This window comes from Macaca fascicularis, chromosome 18, assembly GCF_037993035.2.
Source record: "Macaca fascicularis isolate 582-1 chromosome 18, T2T-MFA8v1.1".
Lineage (NCBI taxonomy): Eukaryota > Metazoa > Chordata > Mammalia > Primates > Cercopithecidae > Macaca > Macaca fascicularis.
Genome location: NC_088392.1, coordinates 53,009,924 through 53,032,907, shown reverse-complemented (window position 1 = coordinate 53,032,907; position 22,984 = coordinate 53,009,924). Strand labels below are relative to the sequence as shown.

Genomic DNA, 22,984 nt, shown 5'->3' with positions numbered 1-22,984 from the left:
AAACCTCAAACCAGCCTAACATCTGTTAAAGTAACACAACCCCTACACTAAAAACCAAGCCAAAGTAAAAGTCTCCCCATTACCAAGAATAGAAATTATTTACTTCAGTCTCTACTTCCTACCCAAGGTGTCCAGATAGCAATAAAATATGAGACATATGAAAATGTAGAGAAAACAACATGTACACAAAGAGAGCAACAGACACTGGTGCAGTTATGGCATAAATGTTGGAACAGTCTGATGAGGAATTTAAAATAACTGATTAATATGCTAAAATCTGTATTAGTTATTTATGGCTGCCTAATACATTATCACAAAATTTAGCAACTTAAAACCCTGGTAAGCTTCCTGGAGGCCCTATTGTTTGATTGAAAGGTTTTGTGAGGCCCAACTTTAATAACGTTAAAGTGCCTTTTGTGTGACTGTATTGAGGCATCAACTTTGATCTTTCTGAGGTCTTAATGAAAGATTCACCCTTGGTTTTATCTCTAGAGCATGTTTTTCCGGGTATTCTCCTGGATTTGGAATTTTCTCAGAAGACATTTCTTAATTTTAGCATGTTTTTCGCTATGGGCAGGCTGAATGTGAAGTCCTGGCTCATTTTGGTTTAATATCTTTCCTTCAGTTTATCTCTTTCTTCTCCCAGTTTACTATAAGCACCAAAAAGAAACCAGGTGGCATCTTCAGCAGGTACTTGGAAATCTCCTTAAGTAAATCAGTCACCCAGATCATTTGGCATATTTCCTACTCTACACATTGTTAAACATGATAGTGTTGTAAAACATTGTGCTGCCACATGCAGTGATTACCCTTCCTGCAATTTCCAGAAACATGTTTCCAGGGCCTCTCCTTGTGGTGGCTTACAACAGAGCAAGAGTAAACAAGACAGCAGTCCCTATCTTTTTGTAAACTAATCTCAGATGTGACATCTCATCAATTTTGAGAGTCACTAGATCAAGGCTATACTTGAGGATAGGGTATTAAACAATGACATGAATACCAGGAAACAGGGATCATTGGTTAGTATTGCAGAGGTTGCCTACCACAATAACTGATCTTCCTTAATTTGCTTGTTTTAATATATTTTCTGTAGATTCCTTAATTTGTTTTTCTGTTTTATTTTTTATTATACTTTAAGTTCTGGGATACATGTGCAGAACGTGTAGGTTTGTTACATGTGCCATGGTAGTTTGCTGCACCCATCAACAGTCATATACATTAGGTATTTCTCCTAATGCTGTCCTTCCCCTTGTCCCTCAATCACCCTACCGGCCCCAGTGTGTGATGTTCCCCTCCCTGTGCCCATATGTTCTCATGGTTCAGTTCCCACTTACGAGTAAGAACATGCAGTGTTTGGTTTTCTGTTCCTGTGTTAGTTTGCTGAGAATAATGGTTTCCAGCTTCATCCATGTCCCTGCAAAGGGCATGAACTTCTTCTTTTTTATGGTTGCATAGTATTACATTGTATAAATGTGTCACATTTTCTTTATCCAGTCTATCCTTGACCGGCATTTGGGTTGGTTCCAAGTCATTGCTATTGTGAATAGCGCTGTAATAAACATATGTGTGTATGTGTCTTTATAGTAGAACAATTTATTATCCTTTGGGCATATACCCAGTAATGGGATTGCTGGGTCACATATTATTTCTGGTTCTAGATCCTTGAGGAATCGCCACACTGTCTTCCACAATGGTTGAACTATTTTACACTCCCACCAGTGGTGTAAAAGTGTTCCTATTTCTCCACATCCTCTCCAGCATCTGTTTCCTGACTTTTTAATGATCGTCATTCTAACTGACGTGAGATGGTGTCTCATTGTGGTTTTGATTTGCATTTCTCTAATGACCAGTGATGATGAGCCTTTTATCTTATGTTTGCTGGCGCCATAAATGTCTTCTTTTGAGAAGTGTCCGTTCATATCCTTCGCCCACTTTTTGATGGGGTTGTTTTTTTCTTGTAAATTTAAGTTCCTTGTAGATTCTGGATATTAGTCCTTTGTCAGATGGATAGATTGCAAAAATTTCTCCCATTCTGTAGATTGCCTGTTCACTCTGGTGATAGTTTCTTTTGCGGTGCAGAAGCTCTTTAGTTTAATTAGATCCCATTTGTAAATTTTGGCTTTTGTTTTCCATTGCTTTTGGTGTTTTAGTCATGAAGCTTTTGCCCATGCCTATGTCCTGAATGATATTTCCTAGGGTTTCTTCTAGAGTTTTTATGGTTTTAGATCTTACGTTTAAGTCTTTAATCCATCTTGAGTTAATTTTTGTATAAGGTATAAGGAAGGGGTCCAGTTTCAGTTTTCTGCATATGACTAGCCAGTTTTCCCAACACCATTTATTTAATAGGGAATCCTTTCCCCATTGCTTGTTTTTGTCAAGTTTGTCAAAGATTAGATGGTTGTAGATGTGTGGTATTATTTCTGAGGCCTCTGTTCTGTTTCATTGGCCTATGTATCTGTTTTGGTAGCAGTACCATGCTGTTTTGGTTACTGTAGCCTTCTAGTATAGTTTGAAGTCAGGTAGCATGATGCCTTCAGCTTTGTTCTTTTTGTGTAGGATTGTCGTGGCTATATGGGCTCTTTTTTGGTTTCATATGAAATTTAAAGTAGTTTTTTGTAATTCTGTGAAGAAAGTCAATTGTAGCTTGAAGGGAATAGCAATGAATCTATAAATTACTTTGGGCAGTATGGCCATTTTCGCAATATTGATTCTATCTTTGAGCATGGAATGTTTTTCCATTTGTGTTCTCTCTTACTTCCTTGAGCAGTGGTTTGTAGTTCTCCTTGAAGAGGTCCTTCACAACCCTTGTAAGTTGTATTCCTAGGTATTTTATTCTCTTTATAGCAATGGTGAATGGGAGTTCACTCATGATTTGGCTCTTTTTTGTCTATTATTGGCGTATAGGAATGCTTGTGATTTTTGCACATTGATTTTGTATCCTGAGACTTTGCTGAAGTTGCTTATCAGCTTAAGGAGCTTTTGGGCTGAGACAATGGGGTTTTATAAATATGCAATCATGTCATCTGCAAACAGAGACAATTTGACTTCCTCTTTTCCTCTTCGAATACCCTTTATTTCTTTCTCTTCTCTGATTGCTGTGGCCAGAAATTCCAATACTATGTTGAATAGGAATGGTGAGAGAGGGAATCCTTATCTTGTGCAGGTTTTCAAAGGGAATGATTCCAGCTTTTCCCCAATCAGTATGATATTGGCTGTGGGTTTGTCATAAATAGGTCTTAATTTTGAGATACGTTTCATCAATACCTAGTGTATTGAGTGTTTTTAGCATGAAAAGGTGTTGAATTTTATCCAAGACCTTTTCGGCATCTATTGAGATAATCATGTGGTTTTTGTCATTGGTTCTGTTTTGTGATGGATTACGTTTATTGATTTGCGTATGTTGAACCAGCCTTGCATCCCAGGGATGAAGCTGACTTGATTGTGGTAGGTAAGCTTTTTAATGTGCTGCTGGATTCAGTTTTCCAGTATTTTATTGAGGATTTTCCCATCGATATTTATCAGGGATATTGGCCTGGAATTTTTTGTTGTTGTTGTGTCTCTGCCGGGTTTTGGTATCAGGATGATGCTGGCCTCATAAAATGAGTTAGGGAGGAATCCCTCTTTTTCTGTTGTTTGGAATAGTTTCAGAAGGAATGATACCAGCTCCTCTTTGTACCTCTGGTAGAATTCGGCTGTGAATCCATCTGGTCCTGGGCAGTTTTTGGTTGGTAGGCTGTTAATTACTGCCTCAATTTCAGGAGTTGTTATTGGTCTATTCAGAGATTCAACTTCTTTCTGGTTTAGTCTTGGGAAGGTGTATGTGTCTAGGAATTTATCCATTTCTTCTAGATTTTCTAGTTTATTTGCTTAGAGGTGTTTATAGTATTCTCTGATGGTAATTTGTATTTCTGTGGGATCAGTGGTGATATCCCCTTTATCATTTTTTGCTGTGTCTATTTCATTCTTCTCTTTTTTCTTCTTTATTAGTCTGGCTAGCAGTCTGTCTATTTTGTTGATCTTTTCAAAAAACCAGCTCCTGGATTCACTAATTTTTTTTTTGAAGGGTTTTTCATGTCTCTATCTCCTTCGTTCTGCTCTGATCTTAGTTATTTCTTGTCTTCAGCTAGCTCTTGAATTTGTTTGCTTTTGCTTCTCTAGTTCTTTTAATTGTGATGTTAAGATGTTGATTTTAGATCTTTCCCACTTTCTCATGTAGGCATTTAGTTCTATGAATTTCCCTTTAAGCACTGCTGTAGCTGTATCCCAGAGATTCTGGTACGTTGTGTAATTATTCTCATTGGTTTCAAAGAACTTATTTATTTCTGTCTTCATTTCATCATTTACCCAGTAGTCATTCAGAAGCAGATTGTTCAGTTTCCAAGTACTTATGTGGTTTTGAGTGAGTTTCTTAATCCTGAATTCTAATTAGATTGCCCTGTGGTCTGTGAGACTGTTTATTATGATTTCCATTCTTTTGTGTTTGCTGGGGAGTGTTTTACTTCCAATTATGTGGTCAGTTTTAGAATAAGTGCTATGTGGTGCTGAGAAGAATATATATTCTGTTGATTTGGCATGGAGAGTTCTGTAGATGTCCATTGGGTCTGCTTGGTCCAGAGCTGAGTTCAAGTCCTGAATATCCATGTTAGTTTTCTCTCTCATTGATCTGATTTTGAAAGTGGGGTATTAAAGTCTCCCACTATTATTGTGTGGGAGTCTAAGTCTCTTTGTAGGTCTCCAAGAACTTTCTTTATGAATCTGGGTGCTTCTGTATTGGGTGCATATATATTTAGGATAGTTAGCTCTTGCTGCATTTATCCCTTTACCATTATGTAATGCCCTTCTTTGTCTTTTTTGACCTTTGTTGGTTTAAAGTCTGTTTTATCAGAGAATAGGATTGCAACCCCTGTTTTTTTTGTTTGTTTTTGTTTTTGTTTTTGTTTTTTTGCTTTTTACGTGCTTGGTAAATATTCCTCCATCCCTTTATTTTGAGCTGTGTGTCTTTCCACATGAGGTGGGTGTTCTGAATACAGCACACCGATGGGTCTTGACTCTTTATCCAATTTGTCAGTCTGTGTCTTTTAATTGGGGCATTTAGCCCATTTACATTTAAGGTTAATATTGTTATGTGTGAATTTGATCCTGTCATTATGATGTTAGATGGTTATTTTGCCTATTAGTTGATGCAGTTTCTTCATAGTGTCAATGGTCTTCACATTTTGGTATGTTTTTGCATACCAAAGAGTTTTGCAGTGGCTGATACCAGTTTTTCCTTTCCATGTTTAGTGTTTCCTTCAGGGGCTCTTGTAAGGCAGGCCTGGTGGTGCCAGAATCTCTCAGCATTTGCTTGTCTGTAAAGGATTTTATTTCTCCTTTGCTTATGCTGCTTAGTTTGGCTGGATATGAAATTCTGGGTTGAAAATTCTTTTAAGAATGTTGAATATTGGCCACCACTCTCCTCTGGCTTGTAGGGTTTCTGCAGAAAGATCTGTTGTTAGTCTGGTGAGCTTCTTTTTGTGGGTAACCCGACCTTTCTCTCTGGCTGCCCTTAACATTTTTTCCTTCATTTCAACCTTGATGAATCTGACAATTATGTGTCTTGGGTTGCTCTTCTCAAGGAATATCTTTGTGGTGTTCTCTGTTTTTCTGAACTTGAATGTTGGCCTGTCCTGCTAGGTTGGGGAAGTTCTCCTGGATAATATCCTAAAGTATGTTTTCCAACTTGGTTCTATTTTCCCCATCACTTTCAGGTACACCAATCAAATATAGGCTTGATTTTTTCACATAGTCCCATATTTCTTGGAGGCTTTGTTCATTCCTTTTCATTCTTTTTTCTCTAATCTTGTCTTCACGCTTTATTTCATTAAGTTGATCTTCAATCTCTGATAGCCTTTCTTCCAGTTGATCAACTCGGCTATTGATACTTGTGTATGCTTCACGACATTCTCGTGCTGTGTCTTTCAACTCCATCAGGTCATTTATGTTGTTCTCTAAACTGGTTATTCTAGTTAGCAGTTCCTGTAACCTTTTATCAAGGTTCTTAGCTTCCTTGCATTGGGTTAGAACATGCTCCTTTAGCTCAGAGGAGTTTGTTATTACCCACGTTCTAAAGCCTACTTCTGTCAATTCGTCAAACTCATTCTTTGTCCAGTTTTGTTCCCTTGCTGGTGAGGAGTTGTGATCCTTTGGAAGAAAAGAGGCATTCTGGTTTTTGGAATTTTCAGTCTTTGTGTGCTGGTTTTTCCTCATCTTCGTGGATTTATCTACCTTTGGTCTTTGATGTTAGTAACCTTTGGATGGGTTTTTTTCGTGGATGTCCTTTTTGTTGATGTTGATGCTATTGCTTTCTGTTTGTTAGTTTTCCTTCTAACAGTCAGGCCCCTCTTTTGCAGGTCTGCTGGACTTTGCTTGAGGTCCACTCTAGACCCTATTTGTCTGAGTATCACCAGCGGGGGCTGCAGAACAGCAAAGACTGCTACCTGCTCCTTCCTCTGGAAGCTTCCTCCCAGAGGGGTAGCCACCAGATGCCAGCTGCAGCTGTCCTGTATGAGGTGTCTATCAATGCCTGCTGGGAGGTCTCTCTTGGTCAGGAGGCATGGGGGTCAGAGACCCACTTGAAGAGGAAGTCTGTCCCTTAGCAGAGCTTGAGCACTGTGCTGGGAAATCCGCTCCTCTTTTCAGAGCCAGCAGGCAGGAATGTTTAACTCTCCTGAAGCTGTGCCCACAGCCACCCCTTCCCCCAGGTGCTCTGACCCAGGGAGATGGGAGTGTTATCTATAAGTCCTTGGCTGGGGCTGCTGCCTTTCTTTCAGAGATGCCCTGCCCAGAGAGGAAGAATCTAGAGAGGCAGTCTGGCTACAGTGGCTTTGCTGTGTTGTGGTGGGTTCCGCACCCAGTTCGAACTTCGGCTTTGTTTACATTCTGAGGAGAAAATTGCCTACTCAAGCCTCAGTAATGGTGGGTGCCCCTTCCCCCACCAAGCTGGAGAGTCCCAGGTTGACTTCAGAGTGCTGTGCTGGCAGCGAGAATTTCAAGCCGGTGGATCTTAGCTTGTTGGGCTCCGTGTGTGTGGGGGGGATCTGCTGAGTAAGGCCACTCGGCTCCCAGGCTTCAGCCCCCTTTCCAGGGGAGTGAATTGTTCTGTCTTGCTGGTGTTCCAGGCACCACTGGCATATGAAAAAACTCCTGTAGCTAGCTTGGTGTCTGCTCAGATCGCTGCCCAGTTTTGTGCTTGAAACCCAGGGCCCTGGTGGTGTAGGCACCCGAGGGAATCTCCTGGTCTGTGGGTTGTGAAGACCGTTGGATAAGCGTAGTGTCTGCGCCAGATAGCACTATCCCTCATGGCACAGTCCCTCAGGGATTCCCTTTGCTAGTGGAGGGAGTTCCCCAACCGCTTGTGCTTCTGGGTGAGGTAATGCACCATCCTGCATCTGCTCGCCGTGCGTGGGGTGCACCTACTGTCTAACCAGTCCAATGAGATGAACCAGGTACCTCAGTTCGAAATGCAGAAATCCCCCACCTTCTCTGTTGGTCTCACTGGAGCTGCAGACCAGAGCTGTTTCTGTTTGGCCATCTTGCCTGGAGATTTCTTAATATTTTCTATATACAATCATGTCATCAGCACATAAAAATTTTACTTTTTCTTGGTCTGTAGGCATTTTATTTTCTTGTGTTATTGTGCTGGCTATGATATCCAGTCAATAATGAACAGAGGGAGATAGTAATAGCTGACATTTTTGCCTTATTCCTGAAGTGCAAAGGTAGGGAGGGACAAATTTTTGTTTTACTCTCAGACATATGTTAACTGTAGGATTTTTTATTTTTAAAGATTCTTTTTATTAGATTGAGGTAGTTTCTTCTGTTTCTAGGTTGTTGAGTTTTTATTGTAAATAGATTGAATTTTGACAAATGCCTTTTCTGCTATTATAGATGAGCATATGAGATTTTTCCTTTATTCTGTTAACATAGTGAAATACATAAATTAATTTTCAACTGTTAAACAAATCTTGCCTTCCTGGAGTAAACGTTAGACATATTATCTTTTTATATATCTGGATTCATCTTGTGAATTGTTTTTTAGAATTTTTTTCAGCTATATTTATCAGATAGATTGGATTATAATTTTTGTTTTTCATAATACCCTAGTCAAATTTTGGTATCAAGGTATGGCTGCATTATAAAATGAGTATGTATGAACTAAAAGTGATAACCAGTAAGTATTAGAAAGTTAACTTTTTTTTCTTGGTTACCAACTTAAGCATGTAAATAATCAAATATCTGATCAGCTTTAAGTACTATGTATCATACTACCTCTTATTTGTTTCTTGAAAAATGAGTTTTATTCTTAGAGTTTTTTTTTTCTTTTTTGAGATGGAGTCTTGCTCTGTCACCCAGGCTGGAGTGTAGTGGTGCGATGTCGGCTCACTGCAAGCTCCGCCTCCTGGTTTCACGCCATTCTCCTGCCTCAGCCTCCCGAGTAGCTGGGATTACAGGTGCCCACCACCATGCCCAGCTATTTTTTAGCAGAGACGGAGTTTCACCGTGTTAGCCAGGATGATCTCGATCTCATCACCTCATGATCCGCCCACCTCAGCCTCCCAGAGTGCTGGGATTACAGGCGTGAGCCACTGCACCTGACCCTATTCTTAGAGTTTTTAAAACAGTATGTACTTTGATCAGTTTTCTTTATATCTAATCTTTTTCCTGTATTTACATTTATTTTTGTTATTTCCATTTTTAATATCGAATCTACCATATTCATTGTATAGAAATTTATGTATTTCACTTTTCATCTAAAAATTCTTATTTCACTTAGAGTTTTTAACTACTTAAACTTGACTTAAAAGGAAAGAAGGTCATTCCTTAGTAGGAATAAAATATATAATTCCATTTATTAAACAGCATATTCACAGTTGTGTACCCATCACCACAATCAGTTTTAGTACGTTTTCATCACACCAAAATGAAACCCTATATGCATTAGCACTCACTGCGCACTTCCCACCAATCCTTCCTAGCCCCAGACTGCCACCGCTCTGATTTCTTTCTCGGTGAATTTGCCCGTTCTAGATATCTTACGTAAATGGAATCATACATGTGATCTTTTAAAACTAGTTTTTAAAACTCAGCATAGTGATTTCAAGGTTTATTCACATGGTAGGTAGCATGTATTACTACCTAATTTCTCTTTGTTGCTGAATAACATTCCATTGTATAGACAATGACACATTTTGGTTATCTATTCATCCATTGATAGATGTCAGGTTGTCATACTTTTATTGTGGATAATACTGCTATGAACATATATGTACAAGTTTTTATGTGGACATATGTTTTCATTTCTCTTGAGTATCTACCTAGGAGTAGAATTGCTGGGTTGTATGGTAACTCTGTGTTTAACTTTTTGAAGAACTGCCAGACTTAAAATGATTGTGCCATTTTACATCCCTACTAGCACTGTACAAGGGTTTTCGTTTTTCTGCAGCTTCGTCAACATTTGTTATTATCTGTCTTTTTTTTAATTATAGTTATCCTAGTAGGTACGAAGTGGTATCTAATTGTGGGTTTGATTTGGATTTACCTAATGGCTAATGATGTTGAACATATTTTTATGTGCTTGTTGGCCATTTGTGTTTCTCCTTTGAAGAAGTGTCTGTTTATATCCTTTTCAATGGGATTTTTTTATTGTTGAGTTTTTCAGGCTTAATCTATTTCATACACCAGTCCCTTCAAGATATATGCCTTTGTTTTTTTCTAGAGTATATAGTTTTAGCTCTTACATTTTGGTCTTTGATTAATTTTGAGTTAATTTTTGTATATAGTGTGATGTAGGGGTCCAACTTTATTCCTTTGCATATAGATATCAAGTTACCTCAGCATTTTTTTTGAAAGGTTATTATTTTTTCTTCAATTTTCTTGGTACCTTCATTGAAAATCAGTTTACTAGAAATATGAAGGTTTATTTTGGGTCTCTCAGTTCTGTTCCACTGATCCATATGTTAAGTCTTCATGCCAGTACCACACTGTTTTGATTACTGTAGTTTGCAGTAAGTTTTGAAATTGGGAATTGCAAATCTTTTGTGTTCTCCCTTCTTCAAGAGTGTTTTGGATATTATGTGTCCCTTTCATTTCCGTATGAATTTTGGGATCACTTTCTGCAGAGAAGCCAATTGAGATTTTTACACTTAATCTGTACATCAACTTTGAGACTGCTCTTTTAACAATATTGTCTTCCAATAATGAATGTGGTTTTTATTTAATTAGGTCTTAATTTGTTTCAAGTGTTTAGTTACTCTCAGGTATGATTTTTGTTCTTTTGAACTTTGTTCTTGATGAAATTGTAAATGGAATTGTTTCCTTAATTTCATTTTGGGGTTATTCTCTGCTAGAATATGAATATACATTTTTCTGGGATCCTGTAACATTGCCAAACTCCCTCGTTAGTTCTAATAGTTTTTTTAGTGAGTTTCCTCAATTTTTCTATGCACAATCACATCATATGAAATAGTGATGGTTTTATGTCTTCCTTTGGAATCTGGATGTCTTTCCTTTTTCCCCCTAATGTAATTGTTAAGAATTGTTCATTATTTTCTTTAATATTTTTACTATCACTGTAGCATTGTATTGAATTGAAACAATGATGGCAGGTATCCTTATTTTGTTCCTGAACATGGAGGAAAGCATTCAGTCTTTCACTATTAAGGTAACGTTACGTGTGGGTTATTTCATAGATGGCTTTTATCAGGTTGAGGAGGTTCCCTTCTCTTCCTCTTTATTGAGTTTTTTAAAATTATAAATTGATCCTGGATTTTTTTCAAATGCTTTTCTGCATCTATTTAAATGATCATGTGATTTTTGTCTTTTATTCTATTGATATTGTATATTACATTAATTGGCTTTTGGATATTAAAACTACTTTGCATTCTTGGGATAAATCCTAATTTGTAATCATGTAGAATTATTTTTATCTACCTAGATTCTGTTTGCTAGTATTTTGTTAAGGATTTTTGTGTCTGTATTCATAAGAGATATTGGTTTGTAGTTCATAGAGCCCTTTTAGACATGTATTGCTGTATCTTTGGTGCCTGAAAGCACTTACGTTACTTTAGGCAGTACATTTTAAATAACAGCCAAACGTTAAAATTTGTAAAGAGGAAGTTAAATTGATTTCATTGAAATATTTCTTTGTAATGAGAGATCCCTTCTTTAACAATGCAATTATTTTTGCTTGAAAACAATTTAATTTTTTTTCTATTTGTTAGGCATACTCTGAAATCTGTTCCTTCCTTTTCCAAATCTTACCCACTAAGTTGATTATTATAATTCACAAAATACAACCAACATACCCAGCTCCCAAATGGTAGAATTTAAATAGGGAAGAAACTTACCTGTTTGACTATTAGGTGAGCTAGAGTTCTCTTTGAGATAGGTTTGCTGACTTGATGTTGTCTTTCACATTCGTTTAAAAGTACCAATTTCTGGAGTATTTGGAAGAATATCAGGAGTGTGCAAAGTCATAAAATAAATGCCTTTCTAAAACATTAGTTTTATTAAAAAATTTAGAATAGGTGATTATGGGGAAACTTTTTGTATTAAAATAGAATAGTTTTATGGAGAGGAATACAAAATATGCATGAATGTTTAAGGTAAAGCATAAGACTTCAAATAAATTCAGTACTTTGGCCTGATTTTCAGCCCAACCACCCAGTTCTCCTACCTGTTAGATAAGAGTACATTTTGTGGAAGTTTTTGAGAACTACTCTGAGGTATTACCAACAATGATGATTTCTTTATGACCAGGTTATTGCCCTTTGTAGATAATTAACAAATCAACACTACATCTCCTTCTGTCTGGAAGGAGATGTATTTTATCCTGTTAGTCAAATAGTTCACTTTTATATATTTAGATTTTCATTGTGTTAAGTAGCTTTTTGCTGTACAGTAGTCCTCCCTTATTTGCAGGAGATATATTCCAAGACCCCCTGAAACTCTGTATATATTATGCTTTTTCCTATATGCACATACCGATGATAAAATTTAATTTCTAAATTAGGCATAGTAAGAGATTAACATCAGTAACTACTAATAAATAGAATGAATGTAACAATGTACTGTAATGAAAGTAAAATAAGGGTTACTTGAACACTAGCACTGTGATATACCTCAGCAGTCAGTCTGATAACCCATATGGCTACTCACAGGCAGGAATCGTACACAGTGTGGATATGCTGAACAAGGGGATGATTCATGTTCCAGGTGGGACATAAGTGGGCTGGCTCAAGATTTCATCATGCTACTAAGAAGGGTGCACAGTTTAAAACTTAAGAATTATTTATTTCTGCTGTTTGCCATTTAATGTTTTTGGACCACTGTTGACATCAGGTAACAGAAACCACAGAAAGTGAAACTATGGAGAAGTGAGGACTAACTATTATACTTTAAAATGTGATACAGAATTAGGTCTTTTTATTTTACTTTGTGGTCTGAGAATACTTAGATGAAAAATATGACCATGATACCAAATATTTTCTTGTTACATATACTTCATTGGAAATACTGTTGAACATAAGAAGACAGATTTCATAATGAATATCAAATCTTGAGGTTGCTTTATTGGCAGGTCTTCTACATTGAAAATCTATATTAATATACTAGCTCATATTAAGTATGCTAATGGACCACAAAGAAGCCATGCATATCTTTAGATAGGCCTATCGAAAAAATGTTGCTCTTTTTTCTTAATACAGCTTGTTAATTTTATAGCCTTCTAGGGCTTAATAATTGCTACAGGATAGTCAAATCATAGCAGCATAACAGAAAAGATTAAAAAGAAAAAGCCCTGCTTAATAACATATCAACAAATATTTCAAATATACCCCAGAAACTAAATTTAGAAAAGAATGATTTTATCTGGATAGAATACATTTTGGGAAGAGCTCATCACAGACTCTGACATTAGGGAATTTCTGACCTGGCTGGACTCTAGAGATAATCTGTGCATTTAGATTAATGTTAAGGTAAACCTGCGATCTGCTTTTCTGTTACTGTTTTTTATGACCATGGAGCATTGTTTGTTGAAGAAACAAATCTTTGGGACATTCTTCGTATCTCTAATGGCTTTTATGAATGGGATTGAAACTACAGAAAACCATTTTTTAGATCCCTTTTGGAAACTCTATACTGAACAAAATTATTGTGATTACTTTTTCCTTTAGTAGGTGTTCACTAAATACTTTTTAATAAATAAATGAAAATAAATGTTTTGATATCTACTTACAGATTTTCCTTTTTCATCGTGTCTTCAAGATTTTACCAGTCTAAACTGGGAGGGATTTTGTTACATATTTTCTTACCTTGACAGTATTTATTCTTTGCTCAAAATACACGTTGGGTATCGCTAATACAAAAATTCAAAATCTGAAATGCTTCAAAATTTGAAATTTTTTTGGCACTGGAGTGATGCTAAAAGTGGAAAATTTCACACCACACCTTATGTGACAGGTCCCAGTCAAAACACAGACATACAGCACACAGTTTATTTAGTGTACCTCCGCAAGGGAAAAAAGACCCTCCCAGAACCCCTGTAGCTGTGATAGAGCGTTTTTGAGCATGCCCAGATTCTCCTGCGCCATCAATCCTACAGAGGCATCTGAGCAGGCTGGGCATGCCAGCAGCAGGCCCCTCACAGTGTCCCACATGGAAACAAGACCTCCTTGCATTACTCACTGTTTGTTTGCTTATTGTGTGCTCTGTGATTTAAAGATACTGTTTAAAATGTTAAAAAAAAAAAAAAAAAGTCCTGCATCATACCCATCGGGTAATGTCGATATTCCCAAATTGGAAACTATTTCAAATCTGAAACACTTCTGGTCCCAAGCATTTTAGATAAGGGCCACTCAACCTGTATACAGCATCACTCATTTCTTTGTTTTATGCATCGTCCTACAGATTCATCACTTTGTTTTGCATTTCTGTAGTCTCATGCCAAATTTCACGTCTTTATACTTTTTAATATTTCTCTAATCTACTTACTACTCTGTCATGCTATCGGCATAGCTTTTGCCTAAACCATAGTATTATATGTCTTGTTCCGTGACCAAATGTTTGGTAACTTTTTCCTTCTTTACAAATGGTTTCCATATTTATAAAGGATACACACACACACACACACACACACACACACACACACAGAGTCAAATATTTATAATATAGTGAAAGAAGTTCTGGAACTTCAGTGGGAAAGGATTTTTAAAATTGTCTAGTCTAGCCTTTTTTCTTTCTTAGTGAGATCAATAATGCCCAGAGAGATAAGCAGACTTTGTCAGAGTTACTTTGAAAGATGTTATTGCAAGTGGGCTTCAGAGTAATAACAGGAAAAGGGAAGGCATTGTAAAGAGATGGGAATAAAGGAAGCAGGATAACCTGCTAACAGAGTGTAAAGTATCTTCGTGTGTATATATTTGTTTAGTTGTCTGAATTCTTTGTAAATACATCAGTCTTTGAGATTACCCTCTTTGAAAAAAGGGCCTGGGTCCCATTCATGGGCCTACTAATGGTATGCTAAACATAAATAATATATAGGCCAGGGAAAATGACTTGAATGCTATGATAAGTAAGAAGAAATAAACCTATTTATTGAGCACTACTATGTGCCATGTGCTTTCACACAAATTATTTCAAAGACAAGATACAATCAACTCTTGAACATTCATGATTCTAGTTTTCAGTTATCCGGTTGATTGCAGTATCTCTACCAGAGGGCAGGCAAGAAGGAAAACCTATGGGATTCATGTTATACAGAAGTTGCTCTAGTAGAGTAGGGTTCTGGGCAGAAGTAAATTTAGTAGCTCAAAGAAAAGGTTTAGATTCCCTGTGGGCTTCACTTACACCTATTCCTGTTATCTTATAGGATATGTGCATTCTATGAGCTTTGGAGAAATAAGTACCAGTAACAGAAATTTGGGGTTAATGTCTCTGCACACAGAGTAGAATGAAAATTAGGGGCCAGGCGCGGTGGCTCAAGCCTGTAATCCCAGCACTTTGGGAGGCCGAGACGGGCGGATCACGAGGTCAGGAGATCGACACCATCCTGGCTAACACGGTGAAACACCGTCTCTACTAAAAATACAAAAAAAAACTAGCCGGGCGAGGTGGCGGGCGCCTGTACTCCCAGCTACTCGGGAGGCCGAGGCAGGAGAATGGTGTAAACCCGGGAGGCGGAGCTTGCAGTGAGCTGAGATCCGGCCACTGCACTCCAGCCTGGGCCACAGAGTGAGACTCCGTCTCAAAAAAAAAAAAAAGAAAGAAAATTAGGGTTGTCCCAATACATACGTCAGTGAATTGCAAATAAAGTGTTGGTGTTGTTCATGTTTGTTTGTTTTTAGATTTTTGTTTTTTCTGTCTGTGCTCTTGTCAGAAATCATCCCTTTCTGGTTTAAGTTGGAATCGTTTTCAGAGTTAAATATTTTCTTAGTTAATGTTTTTAACTTTATAATTTTTTTTTGGACTAAGAATAACATGTACTGCAAACCTTCCTTTAAGTTACTGTCATCTTTTTATTTAATCATACTATTTATATGCTACTAAAGAATGCAGGATATTGGTACCAGGAAAAAGTAAAATTGCCCGTGTATATTTAGTAAAATATTTAAAGTACATATTTTGTTTATTTTATTAATAGGATTTAAACAAACGTATACAAAATGTAAATCAAAATCAATTGATTGTACCTGTTTTGCTAACAAAAAAAATGAAACCCATGTTTTAAAAATTGGAATATATTTCTGTCCTGGATTATAATTTGGCACCTGCGTCCTTTGTAGGACTTTCCATATTTAAGATGTCTCTGATGATTGAAAACATTTTTAATGTAAAAGTTACATGTGTCTTTTATTACAAAGGTGAAAAGATTGCCTTATGAGAGATTAGGTTTTTAAAAAAGCAACAACACAAACAGAACAGAGTGTTCCTGAAGAATTCTTCATACCTTTGGAAGAAGTCTAGTTTTTGTAAACTGCAGCTATAGGCACATACTTAATTTTATTCTGATAGATGTTAAAATTTTTTTCTATTATTTCTTTCAGAGTAAGTGAGGAAAAGGAAGTGACGGAGGAAAGACTGAAAGCTGAGCAGGAGTCATTTGAGAAGAAGATCAGGCAGTTGGAAGAACAGAATGAACTGATCATCAAAGAAAGGGAAGATATCCTTTTGAAAGTCTTCTTTTTTAACGTGCAGGAAGTTTGACTATTTCATGAAGACAATGTAAATTCCAGAGAAATAATTGTTCTAATTTGTAACAGGGAATAAATCTGCATGTGCTGCTGTTTCTAGGCAATCAGAACGACACTCAACAGTATGTGCTGTAGCTTCCTTTGTGCCTGATGAGGCCCTCCAGCTGTTTTGCTGCTGCTGTTATGCTGCTAAGCACATACTTGTCAACTAAAAAGGACAGTAAGAAATTTGGTCGTTTAAATATAGTGTTGGAACTTTATTAAATTCTGTTCCTCTGCTGTAATTGAGCTGGAACCTCCTTGTGTTTGGTATTCTTTCTAGTTAAAGCTTTGACAGTCCTAGGAATTCTCTGAAATCATAAAAATTAAAAAAAAATTCTTTTTACTGTAAAGATGTAATTGATAAGTGTCTATATGGCAACATAAAGCTGCCAAATCCTTCTTATGGAGCAGAAAACTATTGGGTTTAGACCTAGAGGGGTGTGTGTGTGTGTGTGTGTGTGTGTGTGTGTGTATGCGCACGTGTGTATAGCATTATTTGTAAGAAAATAAAAACATATTTTAGGGATGTGTTAAAATAAGCTATTTCTGAAATTTCTTTTGAATAGGTAGAATTACTTATCTTTGGATATTGTATGCAGCAATACTCATGTAGAAGAGAAGTCCCTAAAGTTAGAGTGATAGAGCTGTCAGCTAAACTAGTGTGTGAATGCTTGAAACAACCATTATTTTTATTGGCAGTATCATCATTAACTTGATTGTTAATAATTGTTTCAAAGATTCTGCAAATGTCAAAAATGGTCATGTACTGACAGTAAGTATGCCTTTGTGAATACCAGAGAAGTGGAAGCATAAAGATAAATTATAATAATTAGCTTGAAAAACACAAGACTGTAGCTACAAAAACAGAGTCCTGAACTTTTATTTTCCAATCAGTGGAAGTTCATGATAGAAAAATAATATTATCAGAATTCTCAGAATTGATTTGCTGAGTATAACATTAAGAAGGCTTGTTGGCCCCACAATTCTAGATCAGTGCTTTTTCAGTTATTATTTTTTTTCTACATCTCTAGCATTTGGATAATCATCTCCCACCTTCTCTTTTTTTTTTTTTTTTGCCCACTTTGACTTCATTGCCATTGGTTGTTGACCCTCAAGGTAGATTGTCTTTTGTGTTTTTCTTCCTGCTACTTTTTTTCTCCAGATTTAAAGGAATGCTGTTTAGTCAGAACTCATAACAAAGTGCTTAGCCAGTTTTATTTACTCTTCTACTTCTCATGAGGAGTAGTACTCCAGGTCCTAGCATTTTCTAGAAATGGTAGGTTAGGAATGCTTTCATTTGCAAAAAAAAATTCAATTTACAAGCTCCTTTGTTTCTCACATAATAAGAACTCTGGAGATCATGGAAGATTCAGTGGTTTAACATTTTCAGTGCTGGCATCTTTACAATTCTCTCAGGTTTTTTTAATGGTTGCTCAGATTCTAGGCATTACATTTCCATTAAGGCAGGCAGAAAAGGGGAGGAGGTCCTGGTAATTATGACTCCCTCTCCCTCCTTTAAAAAACATAAAAACTTTATGAGAGCACTCCCTACTCCCCACCCAGTAGTCTTTTATATGATATTTATAAAGGTCCTGCATTTTATGATGTGGCCATGGTAGGCTGCAAAGGAGGCTAAGAAAGTGAGCATTTAACTTGTCCAACTTAGGTAGTAGAAGGCAGCACTGGAGAAGACTGGAAATGAAGTCAGCCCCCAACTCTGGTAGTAGAGGTAAGGGGAATACAATTCACTCTTTGTATGGAGAGGAGGTGGTGATACTTTAATCTTCCTGGGACAAAAAATCTGTAGCATACAGTGGAATTGGGATGAGTTGGGGAAAGGTGAGAGAGGTTGGTAGTAGACAGTTTAGAAAACCTGGCCACAGTTAGAGTGGGCCCTTGTTTGGTAAAATACTTTAGTAAATTTTGTGGTTATCTGGAAAAGTAGAATCTAACTCAAGTAGACTGTTATATTTAGGACTTTCTGGGTCAGGATTAATTCTATTCAGTGCTAAACCAGTCTATACTTTGCATGGCTGTGAATGGTTTCTTTTGTCAGGCTAAATGTTATGATACCTGGGTGATTGTAGTGACACTATTTTTCATGTTTTCCTCATGATTTAACTCAGGGGTGAACATACTACTACCGTGGGCCACATCCAATAGGGTGCCAGCTAATTCCAGCTGTACCCATTGTGTTATGTATTGTCCGAGGCGGCTGCTTTTGTGCAATAACAGCAGAGTAATTGCAGCAAATACCCTATGCCTTTCCTAACCTAAAATATTTATTATTTGACTCTACAGTAAAGGTTTGCTGGTTCATGATTTATCTTACAAGCTAAGAAAAGAAAGGAAAAGATATGTGAGTAAACTCAAAGACTTTTAGTCATGTGGCATAGTCAGACTTATTTTACATATAGTAAAATAAGCATTTCTTTATTATCGTGAATAAGAATTGGAGTAAATGTTATACCATTGTCAAAAATTAAAATTTTTTAGTTGGTCTAACTGGTTTAAGTTTTTTTTTTTAAGCACTAAAATATGGGTAGTATTTATAAAACTTTGTTATCAAAGAAGGAAGAAAGGAAGACATGATTTTTTTAAAATGATATTTATGGTTTTTATTCTGAGTAGATCGCTCAGGTGCAAATCTCCTTTACCAGAATAAACCTGTCAAAGGTTAATATAGATGATTTTACAGTACATAAACCTCTATAAAACTTAGAAACATAAAACAAGGTTATTATTTAAAATAATATAATTTTAACTACGGATACATTTACCTATCATACATGAATGATTCAGACTCTTAACGTATACATGAAATCAGATAATTTCAGATCATATTAAAGTCTGTTTCTGTGTGAGAAAATATATCCATTAATTCTGATTTTTGGCATTTTAAAGATGTATTATACCAACATTTATGGGATTTTTGTTTTAAAAGTTTGAGTAACTTGATTTATTGATCAACTGTATAAACACAGACCAGTGCCTTAGTAAAAAGGAAAAGATATTTTACGTGTGTGCATCAGGATCAGCCTGTTGAAGGGTTTGTTCTTGTAGAAAATTGTGCATTTATTATTAAAACATAAAAAGTCTTAGTAACATTCAGTCTTTAAGCAAAGAAAGTTTATGTCTGGAGAACTTAACCATATAAATGAGTGTGCCGTTTACAAAGCCAAGCAGTCTGATGAACTTAGTAGGTTTTTGCCTGGCTGGATGAGTATGAAAAGAAAGATAAATCTGAAACTTAAAGAGAAATATGTATAATCACAATAATTCTGAAACGTGTTAGCGTGTAATAGTGTAAGACACAGAGGATGTAGCCATTATAAAATTTGATTAATATTTAAGCTAATTGTATTTCTAGAACATATGACTCAGATCAGTGGTGAGCAGTGGTATTAAAAGCTTATATTAGAAAAGTATTAAAGTCGAATGTTTGCTGACTTCACTGTTTTAACTGGCATAGCAAAGGAAAGTGACAGCAAAGAAAGCACAGTGGGATTTAGAGTCATAATCCCATTTTAGCACTGACTAGCTATCTGATCCCTTGGGAAAGTTACTCAACTTCTCTGAGTCTTTCATCTATAATATGTAGATAACTAACATGCCTTTTTTGCAGGCCTATTGGAATTTGGTAGATCCTTTACATTATATGTGTAAAGGACCTAGTCTAAGTAGCCACTGAATAAAAAATAGCAATTCTCATTTTTACTATTATTAATAAGGAGCAGGGATGAGATGACTAGCCCACGTTTCTCATTTCTGTGCCTTTCTTCATTGGGATTTTGTTGATTTTCATTACATTATGCAAGGGTTGGGCTGCTTAGTAGCCCAGTAGAAGAATGTTTTGTCTTCTGCTTTATATTCTGATCTCTCTGGAAGGAAAAACCTCTATGTACCACTAGCACCCGTTGAGTGCTCACTGGGAGGAAACCAAGTTTTAGTTTCCTCTCCCAGAAATCAAACTCAGTTGTGTTGTTTTTTATTTTTGTTTCTGTTACTTCTCTGACTAGGACTTAGTAAACTGAAGGGCTTTAGAGGTGCTTGTAGCTCACATCCTTGAGCCCATTTCATGGGTCGTCATTTTAGAAACTGCTCTTCAAAGAAAGAATTTTAAGGGAACTAGCTTTTTTTCTTTCTTTCTTTCTTTCTTTCTTTCTTTCTTTCTTTCTTTCTTTCTTTCAAGCAAAATCGCCTTTATTTGCATATGGTATGAAACTTAATTTGGCATATCCAAATCAATGATACTATCTATGTAAAAGTAATAACCAGTCAGAAGATTAAAATGGCAGAAAAAGAAGTTTAAAATGTCCACAAAAAAATATGGCTGGGTGCCGTGGCTCACTCTTGTAATCCCAGCACTTTGGGAGGCCAAGGCAGGCAGATCACCTGAGATCAGGAGTTCGAGACCAGCCTGGCCAACGTGGTGAAACCCTGTCTCTACTAAAAATACAAGAATTTGCTGGGCAAGGTGGTGCATGCCTGTGGTCCCAGCTACTTGGGAGGCTGAGGCATGAGAATCGCTTGAACCTGGGAGGCAGAGGTTGCAGAGAGCTGAGATTGTGCCACTGAATTCCAGCATAGGTGACAAAGTGAGGCTCCATCTCAGTAATAAAATAAACCTAACAGTAATGTACAAAACCTTTAGGAGGAACATTTCAAAGACTCCTGAAAGACAAAAGCAGAGTTGAATGAATGGAAGGACAGCCCTTGTTGTTCATTTGGATGACTCAACAAAAAATGATATCAGATATTCTCCTAATTCATATATGTGTAATGTGATTTCCCAAAAATATATATATATGAAGGAGATTTTTTCTGGAGCTAGACATGTTGGCTATGAAATCCATGTAGAGAAATATGCAAAATTAACTAATCAGCCTCTTACAAAGAAGAGCCAAGAAGGAAGTGATTAGCTCTCTATCAAAACATGGTACATGAATAAACAACCAGACTACTAAAGAAGAATAGAAAGTTTAAATTCAATTACATACGCAAATTAAGAATATAATTGAGATAGCATTTCACAACTGTGACAGCAGGATGAACTTTGTAATAAATAGTATTGTGACAACTGGAGAGTCATTTGGAAAGAGATAAAATTGGAGCCCATGCCATGCCTTATACCATACACCAGAATAAACTCTAAGTGAATCAGAAGTCCAAAAAGTGAAAATATGAATTATGTACACATATCTGAAATTCAAGAAGTACATATAATTTTAAAAATTGTTTTAATTATTTTATTTCAATAGTTTTTGAGCTACAGGTGGCTTTTGGTTACATGGATAAGTTATTTTAATAACTGATTTCTGAGATTTTGGTGCACCTGTCACTGGAGCAGTGTACATTGTACTCAATATTTAGTCTTTTATCCCTCACCCACTTTCACTCTTCCCCCCTCCGCTGAGTCCCCAAAGTCCATTATATCATTCTTATGCCTTTGTATCCTCATAACTTAGCTCTCACTTATAAATGAGAACATAACGATGTTTGGTTTTCCATTCCAGAGTTACTTCATTTAGAATAATGGCCTCCAGCTCCATCCAAGTGGCAGCAAAGGTCATTATTCCATTCTGTTTTCTGGCTTAGTAGTATTCCATGGTGTATATATGCCACATTTTCTTTATCCACTTGTTGGTTGGTGGCCACTTAGGTTGGGCCCATATTTTTGCTATTATGAATTGTACTGCTATAAACATCCATGTGCATGTGTCCTTTTCATATAATGACTTGTCTTCCTTTGGGTGGATACCCAGTAGTGGGATTGCTGGATCAAATATTAGTTCTACATTTAGTTCTTTAAGGAATCTCCAAAATGTTTTCCATAATAGTTGAACTAGTTTACATTAAAGGAACTAGCTTTAATCTTTCTGAGGACTGTATTAAGAATGAGCCAAAGATCCCACAGTGTCTGTGCTGAAAATAGGTAAGAGAAAATTCACAAGATTTTTATATGATTCTGTGAAAGAAATCATTGGTTGCTAATAACGGTAATACCCTGGAGCTATCCAAAGCTTTGTATTTAACTATATATCTCATCCCTGCATAGGAGCCAGACTACCTTGATTTGTCACCATCATCTGTTAGACTTTTAACAAGGATAGGAACCATACTGCACAAAGCTGTATCATAGATCTCGGTGGAGTGGTATGTGAGGAGAGGTAGAAAAAATTTTCACACACACACACAAAATGTGTCAAGAGAAAAGGTCTCTCCTTAATGTATCTTTCTGGCCCTTCGGAAGAGAGGGCAGATGTTCTAGTCTTTGAAATAATTTTGGGAAAATAAAAAACCTGAAGTTCTTAAAATGAAGAAAACTGTAAGTAGAAGAGAAGGGATATGGAAGAAGAAAGGGTATTTTGGTGTTTGGCAGTGTGGTATACTAATATAAACACCTTATCAACTTTGATGAATCTTGACCTTTTTGTTTTGAATAAGTATTTGGTTTTTGATTTTTTGTTTACAAATTGAATTATTTAGTGAAAGAATATATTGTGTACTTGGATAGGGCCACTTTGTTCCGTTTAACAAGCCCTAGAAAATACTGTTTTACTGATCTGATAATCATCTCAAATACTACAGAAGCTGTATTTCTTGAGGCCATTTTATTTACTCTATGTTGCTGTATAAATTTAGCAGATTTTGGACCATTGTTATTATAAATTGTCCTGGAATGACATTTTATATCAAACTAACAGTTTGAATGA

The 22,984-nt window shown here is 36.4% G+C and overlaps 1 protein-coding gene across 22 annotated transcripts in view; it reads left to right on the top strand.

Annotated features, from left to right (window-relative positions):
* Positions 1 to 22,984, top strand: part of KIAA1328 (KIAA1328 ortholog) — a 402,667-nt gene that overhangs the window by 44,957 nt on the left and 334,726 nt on the right. For all 22 annotated transcript variants that reach the window (XM_074022571.1, XM_074022560.1, XM_045378041.2 and 19 more), the window contains one exon: positions 16,080 to 16,195. In XM_074022571.1, the coding sequence (XP_073878672.1) occupies positions 16,080 to 16,195 (116 nt within the window). The remainder of the gene's footprint in view (positions 1 to 16,079; positions 16,196 to 22,984) is intronic.